General features: G+C 43.0%; 1 protein-coding gene across 6 annotated transcripts in view; it reads right to left on the reverse strand.

Annotated features, from left to right (window-relative positions):
- Nucleotides 1-12,101, reverse strand: part of DGKZ (diacylglycerol kinase zeta) — a 119,505-nt gene that overhangs the window by 30,611 nt on the left and 76,793 nt on the right. For 4 of the 6 annotated variants that reach the window (XR_008596481.1, XM_054970453.1, XM_054970451.1 and 1 more), the window contains 10 exons: nucleotides 9,207-9,285; nucleotides 8,766-8,821; nucleotides 7,545-7,607; nucleotides 7,244-7,317; nucleotides 6,974-7,085; nucleotides 5,729-5,928; nucleotides 3,622-3,722; nucleotides 2,767-2,846; nucleotides 1,454-1,498; nucleotides 1,127-1,196 (listed from right to left, as the gene is read on the reverse strand). Coding sequence is in view for 5 of the 6 variants with exons in the window: in XM_054970453.1 (XP_054826428.1) it covers nucleotides 1,127-1,196; nucleotides 1,454-1,498; nucleotides 2,767-2,846; nucleotides 3,622-3,722; nucleotides 5,729-5,928; nucleotides 6,974-7,085; nucleotides 7,244-7,317; nucleotides 7,545-7,607; nucleotides 8,766-8,821; nucleotides 9,207-9,285 (880 nt within the window). In the remaining variant the exon portion in view is untranslated. The remainder of the gene's footprint in view (nucleotides 1-1,126; nucleotides 1,197-1,453; nucleotides 1,499-2,766; nucleotides 2,847-3,621; nucleotides 3,723-5,728; nucleotides 5,929-6,973; nucleotides 7,086-7,243; nucleotides 7,318-7,544; nucleotides 7,608-8,765; nucleotides 8,822-9,206; nucleotides 9,286-12,101) is intronic. The other 2 variants (XM_054970454.1, XM_054970452.1) reach the window with 1 other exon arrangement.

Below are 12,101 nucleotides of genomic sequence, written 5' to 3' on the forward strand. Positions count from 1 at the left end.
CCACATACACACTCTTCCCTAGTCTAAAAGTTCTCTTTGCCTTATTGGTTAAAAAAAATGCAAGTTTAATAGCCAACAAAAACTGTTGCAAGTTCTTCCAATGATTTTTTTTATTTTTGCACATGAAGAAAAGAAGGACAGAAGCCCTTTCCACACTGCCTTTGTAAACTGTTTTGGTTATTGGTTGCTAGGGATGTGTAATTCGGGCTTGGCATTCCGTTAAAAATACCAACTTTTACCTGATTCATTAAAATTTGGTATTACCAAACTCAAAAGGGAATACCAAATCAGATTCAGTATTCCTGAATTTAATCTTACTGAATTAATTCAGGTTAATTTGGTAAACTTTGGGAATTGCAGCTGGGCTATTCCTTTGCTAAGGAACAGCAAAGAAACACTGTTTCCCACCTTTTTTCCCAGATGGGAGAGGGGTGAGGCAGAGGCAGAAGGGAGGGGTAAGGAGAATGGAGGGAGGAGTGAATGGCCAATCCTTGTAGGACCTCTCCTTTTCTGGCCAATGGGATTCTCTAGAAGGAGAGTGCCTTTTTAAAACTGCCCTGCAAGGAGTTAAATAGGAGTTGCCTCAGAGCAGCCTCCATTTTATGCAGTGTGTGCTCTGACTGCCTGGAGAGATCTGAGACACTGGATGCCTGCTGCTGGCTGTGGACTTTCTCTCTGTGGTCTGGCCTGGGCCTGGCCTGCTTTGGACTTGTGGACTGGATACTGCTGCCCAGTGGATTTCTATTACTGCAGTTGCCTGGTTTGAGAGTCACAGACTCACTGGGCTTTTTCTGTCTTTGCTTGGTGTTTTTTAAAAAATTTTTTTGCTGGGTTCTATTTTCTGTAGCTATAGAAGTTTGGATTGGTTTCAATTATTGTTGGATGTTCTTCTTTGGGGGGGGGGGGTTGCTGGGGTGCTTGGTTCAGTTTGTCAGCTTAAACTACCTACAGGTGCTTGGGTGTACTTTGGGTGTTCTGACAGCATCCTTGTCACTGGCAACAAACTTCTCCAAGATGGTAACATTACTCAGTGGAACTTTTGATGCATCATCTCCTGCCTGTTTACCACTAATCTCTAAATGCATATATCCACTACATGCACACAGACATTTCTGTATATACTCACAGTCCAGGAAACACCACTTAGGGGACAGCTTCTGGCACGACAGTGTCTTTGGTTTGGCTCCATCTCCTTCCTGCATCAAGAGCAGCAAAAGGAATCAGACATCTCAAGTCCTCTTCCACCCAGCCCCCTCTTTCACAAATCTCTTATGGCTTGATCCTGCATTAGGAAGCTCAGGCTGACAATAAGATAGAAGCAGGGTAGGCAGAGAGATACAGCACATGAAGATGGTTTTTAACAAAAGACGCACTGAACTTCAATGGCAAGCACACCATGCACAACACAGGGAAAAAGTGGTTCAAGCTAAGGTGAGAGAGAGAAAATACACACCTGAGGGAATAGGCTTTGAACAGTAGAAGAGCATGAAGGGAAATCCTGTGGAAAGGGAAGGAGCTGGGTTACCACAACAGTTGGTGTGCTTGCATCTCTCCCTTGTGAGAGCATTTGCAAGGTGCCCTTGCTCTTTGAGCAGGCAGTCTTCTCTGCACCCAAGTTAGTTTATTCAATCTAACCAATGGGTCTACAAACCCCTGCAGGTAAATGCTCGATCTCAAGCACACTGAAAAGATCTGAAGGATGGGGAAAGACAACGAAATTCTGTGCTATGATTTCATGTGCTACTCCAGCCCAATATTTCTGGTTTTACGATGTGCATCAAGCTATTCCTCCCCTTCCAAGTGCAAATACTTTATCCAGTTTCTTTTTACAATTTTCTTCACCACCAGAACTAAGCTGGAAGGACTCTAAACAATATCCATATTCATTGCTTCTTTATCTGGCTGACCCCAGATACTAAACAATGAGAGAATCAGAAAGGCAGGAGACAGAGCGAGAGAGAGAGATTGGCCTACAGACATACTGTCTACCTACTTAATTTCCTTGGTACCCAAGCACTACACAGTGTCTTTCTCCATGCATCGTTGCTTGAGTCAATGCAGGAAACCAACAGCACTTTTCAACTAAAAACAACTGTTTTTAATTTTAGTCTCCATTTATACAAAATGGCCAGGTAAGATGCAAACTCTTCTCAAAAATGGAAGCAGCACAGCACTGAGGATTGCAGGACAGAAATCTGTACAAATAAAATACTAGGCAAAGTTGTTACTAATTTAGATTCCCTCTAAGCCTGAGGAATGAGCCAATAAAATATTTATTACAAATGGAACCGAAGTTTAACATTTGTAATGAACATATAAAGGAATAAGCACTCAAGTTCTCCTGTCTGGCCCCCAATTTTCCTCCTTTCATTATACCAGGAGCTATTCCATTCTAATTCCCTTTTGCCCATAATACAGTGTGTATAATGTTCAGGGTTTTTTTTTACTCCTGTCTCTATTCATGGGTTCCACTTATGAAAGAGTAGCTTGGACTGTACTTCAACTCTTTGATTACATGAGTGAGAAGGTCAAGCCCCACTGTGAACCCTGCCTTAAGAAGTAATTTAACTACTTCCCATTAATTTGTACATTGAAATTTGAGTTGGGAGCAACAATAGTTAAAAATTCATAAGCAGAATAGACACAGAGAAATACAGATACTACAGTGGGACTGTTGTAAATTTATACCATAGTTGCTGTCATCTTACCTCCCCGCCCCCAAAGAATTCTTCTGTCAACAGGAGAATGAATCCCAGAGTATCTCACCTCTTGCAGCCTCTCAATGTGAGTTCGGCACATCTCCAGGTCACTATCTCCAGGCACAACAATAATTCCCAAAGGTACAGCTGAAAAATGAAAACACCTATTAGGAAACATTCTTCTGCCTGCTAAGTTCATTAATAATAACCTAGCCAGCCAAGTTTCTCTTGTGGCTAGCAAGCAATTCAGACATGCCACCACGCAGGTGATAAGCAATGCTTTTACAAAGCTGAATCACCTCTCACTCATGGGAAACTATTTGCTTGAAAGTGCCTCCTCAACCAAATCTGTACATACAGGAACTTAACATGTCAACATGATGCAATGACTGGAGCACTGGACTCATCTGGGGAAATCAGATTCAAATCCCTACTCAGCCATGAATCTTGATGGATGATCTCTGCCTAATCACAGGCAGAGGAAAACCAACGACACCACTTTGAACTCCTTGGAGGAGCATGGAATACGGGATAGGTATAAATGCCAGACCAGAAGCCTTCTCTCTTACAGAGGTGTTTCCTTCTGAAGAGTGGAACACTCCAATATGAGAGGCTCTTTCACACATCTGATGTGTGCATTAAGAAACAGTACAGATAGTCATGAAAGGACACTACTGTGTTGTCATCAGCACATCTGAATATAATACAAAGCAGATACTGGTTCACAAATGCATAAGCAACAATAAGTGTGTTAGTTTCTAGGGTTCAACAAACTTCTCCATTGTTTTCACATTTCAGCAGGCTCTTAAAGGCCAGTAGCTGATCAAGAGAGGAGCGGTTTTAATACCTGCTCCTGCAGTCCACTTTATCCACTTCCCCAAACAGGACCTGGCAACTCAGATTAGGAAAGCTAGCTACTCACAGGCCTCCTTGAGCTTCTCTTTGTCATAGTGAAGTGCCTCATAATCATGCATGCCAACTCGGCTGACACGGATTCGTAGCCGTTCTGGGACTGGGTGCTGTCTGTATGCACAGCAAGAAGGAAGAGAGATGGGGTAATTAGGATCGACTAATTAAAAAGGTCAAGATGACTCTACTTTGGGTGAAGAGGAGAAGATGGGGAAACTCTGGGCTGACAAAAATCTCAGAAGGCAACAGGACACTGCAATAAGCCTTTGGGGAGAAAAACTGACACAAAACTGCCTCAGGATATCCCCCTTGTCCAAATTCCATCTCTGGCTGTGCTCCCATTGTGCAACTCCAACCACCATCCTTCCATTAATAATATGGGCAGAGTTCTGTATAGGCTCAACACTGGCACAGAAAGGAAGATGAGACCAACATTACTAAAACTCTAACAGAAATGCAAAGTGGAAGAATATTGAGATTCCATTCCAAGCAGGAGGATAGGATTGCCTAGATGGGAATGAGTGCCAGGGAAGACACAAACTCCCTCCAGACATTTTTTCCACCATGCCTTGAATGTAGTAGGTAATAGATTACTAATCCATCTTCTCATCCCACACAGTTACGACAATGAAGGAAGCCCAAGATCTTGTACTGATAATAAATTTTTAGGATTCTCTGTAGCAATCCTCTATTTTTTCATTTTTTAAAGGAGGGCAATGGAGAAACTGTACTTCCTCTGAGAACACACATGTGCCTGCTCCCTTCCATTCTTTATCCACCTGCTTGCCTCCAGACCTCATAAAATACTGAGCACTTCCAGAGAAAACAGTTTTTGAAAAGAGAAAGTTGTGCTTGTATGCCCGTGGTAGAGAAAGTGGAAGAAATCTGTATGTTATTGGTTTATATTCTAATTCTATTGTACTTTACAAGGTTTTACTTTCAGTTTTATACATTGTATAGCTTTGGAGTTTGCTTCTGGATGGCTTTAGAAACACTGTAAATTCACCCTAAACCTTTGAGATGTAACAAGATACAAATCCAACTAAGCTGAATCTTGAGATCTCAAAAGGTGTTCTTACTAAAGGTCCAGGAAGCTGCAAAGTTAGCAAAGCAAAGGCTCACTACAATGTAGAGATTTATATTTGGAACTGAATTTTTGCTGATCTGGCTAAATCTGTCTTTCCCATATCAAATCACCCCAGATCCAATTCAGAAACACAGATTCAGACCCCCGGATAAATCCAGGTAAATCTGGAAAATGTGGCTTCAGCCTCTGGCTGGCTATTTCCTGGGTTTCTCTCACATTTTTCCCCAAAAGAGGAGTGAGAGGAGTGAGGGGGGAGTGAGGCAGAGGAAGGAGAGAGGGGGAATGAGGCAGGGAGAGGGGAATTAGTGGCCAGTAGCTTTCCTTTTCTGCCTGGCTTCTGTGAGTGAGCCAAGCCACAAGTGACGCCTGACACAGGTTGGACACTTGTCAGTGACATTGGTTCAGTTGAGCTAAGTTGCAACAGTGTCTCTTGCTTCAGTTTGGCTTGGGTGGAACTCTCTGTTTTGACATGATTCTCTGGTTTGATGTTGGTCCCCTTGATTCACTTTGGTTCTGGGGTGATTCCATTCATTCCCTTGCTACAGTTTGGTTCTGTTGGGCTTCCTCTTGCATTTGAGTGTGCCTTTGGCCACTGGCAGCCTTGTCCCTGTGTGTTTCTGCCCGAGAGCCTGCTTGGTAATGTTTCCCCCATAGGAAAAATGGAGAATTGCTGGAGGTACCTTCTTCAGGGGCCCACAGAATTGGATCCTGGGGTCCAATCTTCCTGAAACTTGGGAGGTCTTTAGAGGACAGGAAGGAGTAGGTTCTCGGCAACTTTAGTGGAGTTTGTTTAAAAAATGTCACCCTCAGGGCCCCTTCCCCCATAAGAAACAATGGCGGAATAAATCAGGGATTCTATGCTCTTTCTTAACTGAATCAGATAAACTTTCCCAGATTTCAAGAATCCCAGATTTTTGGGATCTCTGAATCCCAGATTTGGATTTCCCAGATTTTTTTGGGTGTACATTCCTAGTTGACACCTTCATGCCTTGTATCAAAGCCTTGGGGATACCCCACGTAAGACAGAACGTACTCATTAAGTGGGGGCATAGAGTTGCGCCTCTTGGTCTTCTGCACCATGTTGGCCTGGTTGCGCAGGGAAATGTGAATGCAGGAGGGACCCAGTTTACAGGGCTCTCCATCCACTTGCATGGGAATTGCCTTGGATGTGGTAAGCAGCACCTCCCGGCACTGGTGCAACCGCTCTCCATGGCCACCCACCTGCAATGCTGCCTGTAGAGAAAAAAGAGTATGAAAGACCACAATGGCTAATGTCAACAGGGTTTCTCACATCTGAACAGCACTCTGTTCAGTCACCAGACAAGAATGAGCCAAGAAAATATGACCCCATACAGAGTGGCAAAGAAGTTAAGCCCAGGCCCATGGTGCCTCCCACTATCAGTTACCTACGAAGTTGCTTTATAATGAGGGTCAAAGCAGATAAGGCACTGGGAAATCCATGACCAGATACTTCCAGATAAATTTTGAAAATATAAATCGAATCCACATGCGACCTGAATTGGAGGGATTAACTACACCCAATGTGGATTTGGCAAACAAAATAGATCCCCTGGCACTGTTCTTAAAGGTGGAAGGAGCTAGGCTGCTCAGCTTTTTTCTTTGTATGACTAATAATTGTGTATTCAGGGAGACTGGTTTCAATCAGCAAAACTGCATGGCGAAAAAGAGTTAAACCCCCATCCTTTTCCTGTACCCCCACCCCTGACCTCAATCTAAAAATCAGAATTTTGCACCACTTCTACTAGTGTTCTAAAATTCTGGAAAGACCTGATCATGGATCTTCAGGTGTCTAGCCTGAACCTGAACCAATCTGCCTAAAATCAGGCACAGTCCCCTTTAACTGGCTGCGGTTCTCCTTGAACTCCAAACAGTAATTCTCAGCCCTGATGCCCAAGATCCTTTAGCTGAAGATACTAAGGACTGAACAGGGACTCAGACATGTAAAACATGTATTACAGCATTGACAAGGAGCTCACAGGGGACACAGAACACACAGTCTTATGCCTGATGGAGCCTCCAAGCAAGCTGAGAATTGCTGAAAAGGTTGTTCCATAAAGGTTGCCAGTATCCTTTATTGTTCGGCATTGTAAGTATCTAGTTAAGTTTTTTTAAGTATTGTGAAATGTTGCAGAAGCCAGGATTACCTGTTGCTCCAGGCAAGTGTTGCCACAGAGGGAGCTAAGAAACGAGCCTTTCTGAGGAATGAGGGCCATTCTCACACTCTATTCACAAGCCACTAGTGACAGCGCCAACTTACCAGGGATGTCATGGTGAAGCCAATGACCTCAAGGCAGCCATCGTCATGGCGCTGTGGCTCAAAGTCATGGTGTTCCCCAGGGTTGCCCCAAGGCATAGTGCCTGCACAGTACCTTCACACAGATATGAGGAAAGAAAAGGGATGTTGGAAATAAAATGGCAGCCTTCCTTGAATCAAAGGCAAGGAAAGAAAAAGATGGAGGGGGACAGAGAATGAGAAATATTGGCAGGGGATCACTGAGCTTTCTAAGTTCTAAGAGAGGCTACTCACCTTGGAATATTCAGGAAGACTAGGCATTGGGGCTTCAGGTCTTGGATCTTAGGGGTCAAGTCTGTCCCATCGCACTAATTAAAAATAAATAAGTAAAAGGAAGCAGCCAAGTGCAAGGGCTAGCTGTAATGGAGATGAAACACAAACACCTCTCTATAGAAAGACCCAGGGATAACTTCTTCTCAATGCCTTCCATGTTAACATGTGAAGGCTAGTTGCCAACACCCCCCACCTCATCCCAGCTGATATCTTTGTCTTGCCAATGCTCTCCAAGAAGTTATCAAACTTGCTGCACACTCACCACCACTTTGATGTGTTTTGCTAAGTCTTTGGAGCTCCCCATAAGAAAGTCAGAGAAAGCTGTCTGCCAGCAAAAGAGAAACCAAGTTAGCAAACAGAGGGGAATACAAGAAGCTAGCCCATACTGAATCAGACCATTCATCTATCAAGATAAATACTGTCTATTCCAACAGCCAATGGCTCTCCAGGGTTTTAGTTAGAAGACTGTTCACTTCCTGATACTTTTAACTGGAGATGCCAAGGACTGAACCTGGGATTCTGCATGAAAAGAAGATGCTCTGCCACTGAGCCACAGCCCCTTCTCATGAAATTAACCTACTCTAAGCATAAACTGTAAAAGGAGGTCTGGGAAAAAGGCAATGTATTTTGGCCCTTTCTTATACTTCAGCTGAAACAGATGCGCTTATTTATTTTAGTCATTTTTAACATTTCAGCTATGATGGACTTAGGGTGGCTTACAATGAGATTTTAAAACGGTTATCAACACTGTATAATCTATCAAGGACTACAGTTGTTGCCCCCAGAAGATCCACTGGAAAGGACCCCTAAAAAGTTACAATATACATAACAAGGTCCCATTTAAATGGCAATGATGTAGGCAGACCCACATCAGCCCCTCCCCCACAATTGTTCCCTACTTCATTGACATTATTTGCAACCCCTGATACAGTGAGGATAAGGGCCATTTTGCAAGTCTCTTGCACACGAGGCTTAGTAAACTTGGTGTGCAATATAAGTGTAAGTTACATACATTCAATCAGATGCTAAACCAGGAAGTAAATAGGAATATATCCCTCAATTTAAGAAGAAAGCCAGCAAATATTGCAATTCTCGTGTGAAGATGAAAAAACATGGGATTAGAAAAAATAGCAAGAAAATGCTGGTTTAGTAAGGATCCATTGGAATTTTGGAAGGCACATCCACAAACCTACATACAAAGCTTTGATAAAAAAGGGCAATGGTCTCTGTGTCTGTGTGTGTGTGCGCGCGCGTAAAAATTATTATGATAGAACTGAAAAAAACATGCTCATTTCCAGCATAACATCTTGTACTTGCCTTTTTCCATGTGAATCATTCCAGAAACATATCTGTGATGAAAACTGTTATACAATGAAACCTGCCTCAGATGCTATACATATTTCAATGATTTCAATGATTTCAGGGATGAGAACAAAAGTAGTAATTCTTGACTGTTCACGACAGAATTTCCTGATGAACTCACCCCAGCATAGAACATTTTATTCCGAAATCGGCTGTTAAATTTCTCTGGATTGGCCTCTGGAGAAAGAAGGTAGAAATCAGTTGTGTGCTCCTAGGCAGGAGTTACAGTTGGCAGCAAAGCCTTCTCTCTACAAACACCCCACTGCTTTGGAAAAGAATGTGCAACAACTGCCCCCCTCCATATCCTCTCCTCCACATGAGAATTGTTGTCCCTCCCTCACTGCATTCATGACAATATATTGCACCATATACTACAGGTGTATAGTGCTAAGGATACACTGAGTCTCTAATGGATTTTCTAGTTATTTGCCTCCAATTCTTTGTCACTGTCTCTCCCCTTCCTCTCTTTCTGTGCGTATTAATGACCACCTTCCCAGAGGATGTCATTCTTCCTTCCCTGGAACACGGAGAGCACCAGACCTATTTCACTCTTGTCACTTACCTCGGGACTCATGGAACTCGAGTGTAACCCGGGCATCAAAGCCAAGGCTGAAGTAATTGTTGAAGACATCAAGAGGGAGCTGAAATAGACCAAAAGAAGAACATGAAGTCTGAAGGTGAGGTGACTGTCAAACCCATCTACAGATGCTTGTAACCTAATAAAGCAAAGCCCAGTGAACAGAAACTCTCTCTCTCAGGAAATGAAGGATGGAAGGAAATGAAAAAAGCGTGAAGACTATTCTTGCAACCCTAGTGCTGTTCATTTTATCATTTTAAAGGGCTAGTGGATTAAAGTTGCATGCAGCTTTATGTAACATTTGATTTGTCCCCCAAAGAACATGATAGATAGGTTGAGCGGCATGCATAATCTTGAGGACCACCACCACCTAGACGACAGACATAACACATTTTGGCTTAGCTCTCTGCACTGCCATACTTCTTATATTTACAACAGGCTTTAGATGGCTTCTTACATGCATACCTTAATCACAGGCATTACAGGATGTGTAATCTGTAGTTGCTGCACATATGCAACCATAAGGCTACTTATGCAGTGCAACTCTGAGCAAATAAAATGAACAGGACAAGAATACAAACTTTACACACCTCACCAATTGCAACCAATTAGGTAGAAACAGGGTGGACTTAAGTTAGCATGTCTGCAGTTCAATTCAGAATTGCACAGCTTTCCGGGTACTAAGTTTTTGGTGGCATTCATGGCACCCTTAATTATTTGAGAGCGCCTTAATTCATGTTTTAAAAAGCACAGGCCCCAAACTCCTGGTAATCCACTATCATGTAGCTCTTTCTCCCTGAAAATGATCTGTTATGCCAGGTGCAAAGCAGGACTAATGAAATCAAACCCCACCAGGTGGGAAGACAAAGGCTTTTCTTCTTCCTGTATTATCTTGTGCATGGTAGGCAATCACTGACCATTAATGTCATCTGGATCTTAAATGCTCCAAGACAGCTGAGGATCCCTGATTCAATTTTGCCCACTGTTCCCAACATTGCTGCCACAGGAATGACTTCATTTCATACCTTCTGTTTTGCTGTCCCTGTACAAATCTCTGCTGTTCTGAAAGAACTCTACTATGAACTCTGGCTAGGTTGACTTGCTTCCTCAACCAGACATTTTGCTGAAAGATTTTCTCTGTGTGATTTTCTAGCGCATGTTTTTGATTGGAATTACTTGTACATTTATGATTAGTTGTGCAGGCACTCCTGATGATTCTTTGATAAGTTGAATAAGAATTTAGTAATAAGTGTGATAGTTTTAGTAGTACAAATGGTTTTAGTATGATTCCAGGGGGGGGGGGGACTAACTAGCTTTGTTGAGGATTCCCCTGCTCTTACCCCTTCCTGTATCTCTCTGCTGTTTCTAACGAGTGAAACCCCAGTAAGCACCCCATCCCTCTGATTATTTCCCTGCAAACCAGGTTATCCCAAATTGTACTCAGAAATTGGCCCGTTTGGCTAATTATGACTCTCAGAGGCTATGAAACTAAGTGATCCTGATTAGCCTGAATGCAGTAGCTTCTGCCCCCAACAAATACACGTGTGCTCAGCTGTAATCCTGAAAGCAACCTGGGGCAGGAGCCATGTTTTCTGGTCACTTCCACGACTTCTCAGGCCATATGCTGTCTGGGACTGCAGGAGGGAGAGAGACTATGTTTGAAATCAAAATGAGAAATGGAGACCAGGCTGCAGGAACAGAAAAGCTGACTCACTGATAGGTATGTAGTCAGGTTCTTCTCGGGGCCTGGACACATTCTTAACAATAGTTCTATTCTTTGGCTTCCTGAGGGTCATCAAAATTCAGGCCATGGTTAAAGATTAGAGCTTTCTGAGCAATAATTGACCTTCCAGGACCATTAAGGAATCTACCTTACAATGCAAAGTTCCGTGAAAACTTAATCATAAGTGAGGCCAGGACATCAGCCATCTCCTGGCCTTTGGTAATCAGGCTTGCCACTAAGTTAAATCAATTAAGCCACTATACAGCCTTTGTCCAATAGGCCTGAGCTGTCAGGTAAACTCATTATCCCAGGCTGACTTTTCCATACTTTTCACACACTTTTAACTCAGGCTCATATTTAGAGTTCTCTCTACTGTCCATTCCCCTAAAATTCAAATCTTCCAATTAGATCCAAACTTTCTAGCCTGGACCCAATTCTGTTACAGCAGAGACACTGATCTCCTCTCAATGCAACTAGAGATGCATAAAAGCCGCCTCTCAGTCCCCAAACTTTTGTAGCTGGTCTCTGAATCCTACCTGCTACCCAGCCCCATAGTTGGTCTACTCTCTTCTGAGCTTCCCATGGACTGCAGCAGGCTTCCCATGTATTGGATCCTTCCTTCTTCCTCCTGATTGCTACACAGAATAGGAAAGGTGTATCTTTGCTCCGCATCTTTAATCTATCTCCTCTTATCTTCCAGTTTGCACTGTACCACACAGAGAACTGGCACTCTGGTTCTCTCTGCTAGTTAGAAAGACTACACTCACTTCTCTTCTACACCTTAAGCTTAGAGGTAACTCCTGCTCCAAGTGGGACAGCTCTGCTGATATTTTCCAAGTGTTGTTAGAAAACGTGCTATTTGCTTGTGCTTTGTTTTAATCTGCTAGTATTTACTCAGGTTAAGTTCTTCCCCCTCTCCTTAATACTGTACCCAATCCCTCAATAAACTCCATATTTCTGTTTCTGTTGTCCTTTTCCTGCTGAACCACACTCCTCACAGTTTCTCACAACCACCTCATTTAGTAAGGAACCCTGTTCCCATCCCCTGCACAAACAAGCAAGTCATTTCCTCATGTTCACACGTGTGCAGTGATGCTGTAACACTTGAAGGGTATACTTTTTGTAGTTATTCTGTAATGGCTGGTGTCCCACTTGCT

Source organism: Eublepharis macularius, chromosome 2 (assembly GCF_028583425.1).
Source record: "Eublepharis macularius isolate TG4126 chromosome 2, MPM_Emac_v1.0, whole genome shotgun sequence".
In the NCBI taxonomy this organism is placed as follows: Eukaryota; Metazoa; Chordata; class Lepidosauria; order Squamata; family Eublepharidae; genus Eublepharis; species Eublepharis macularius.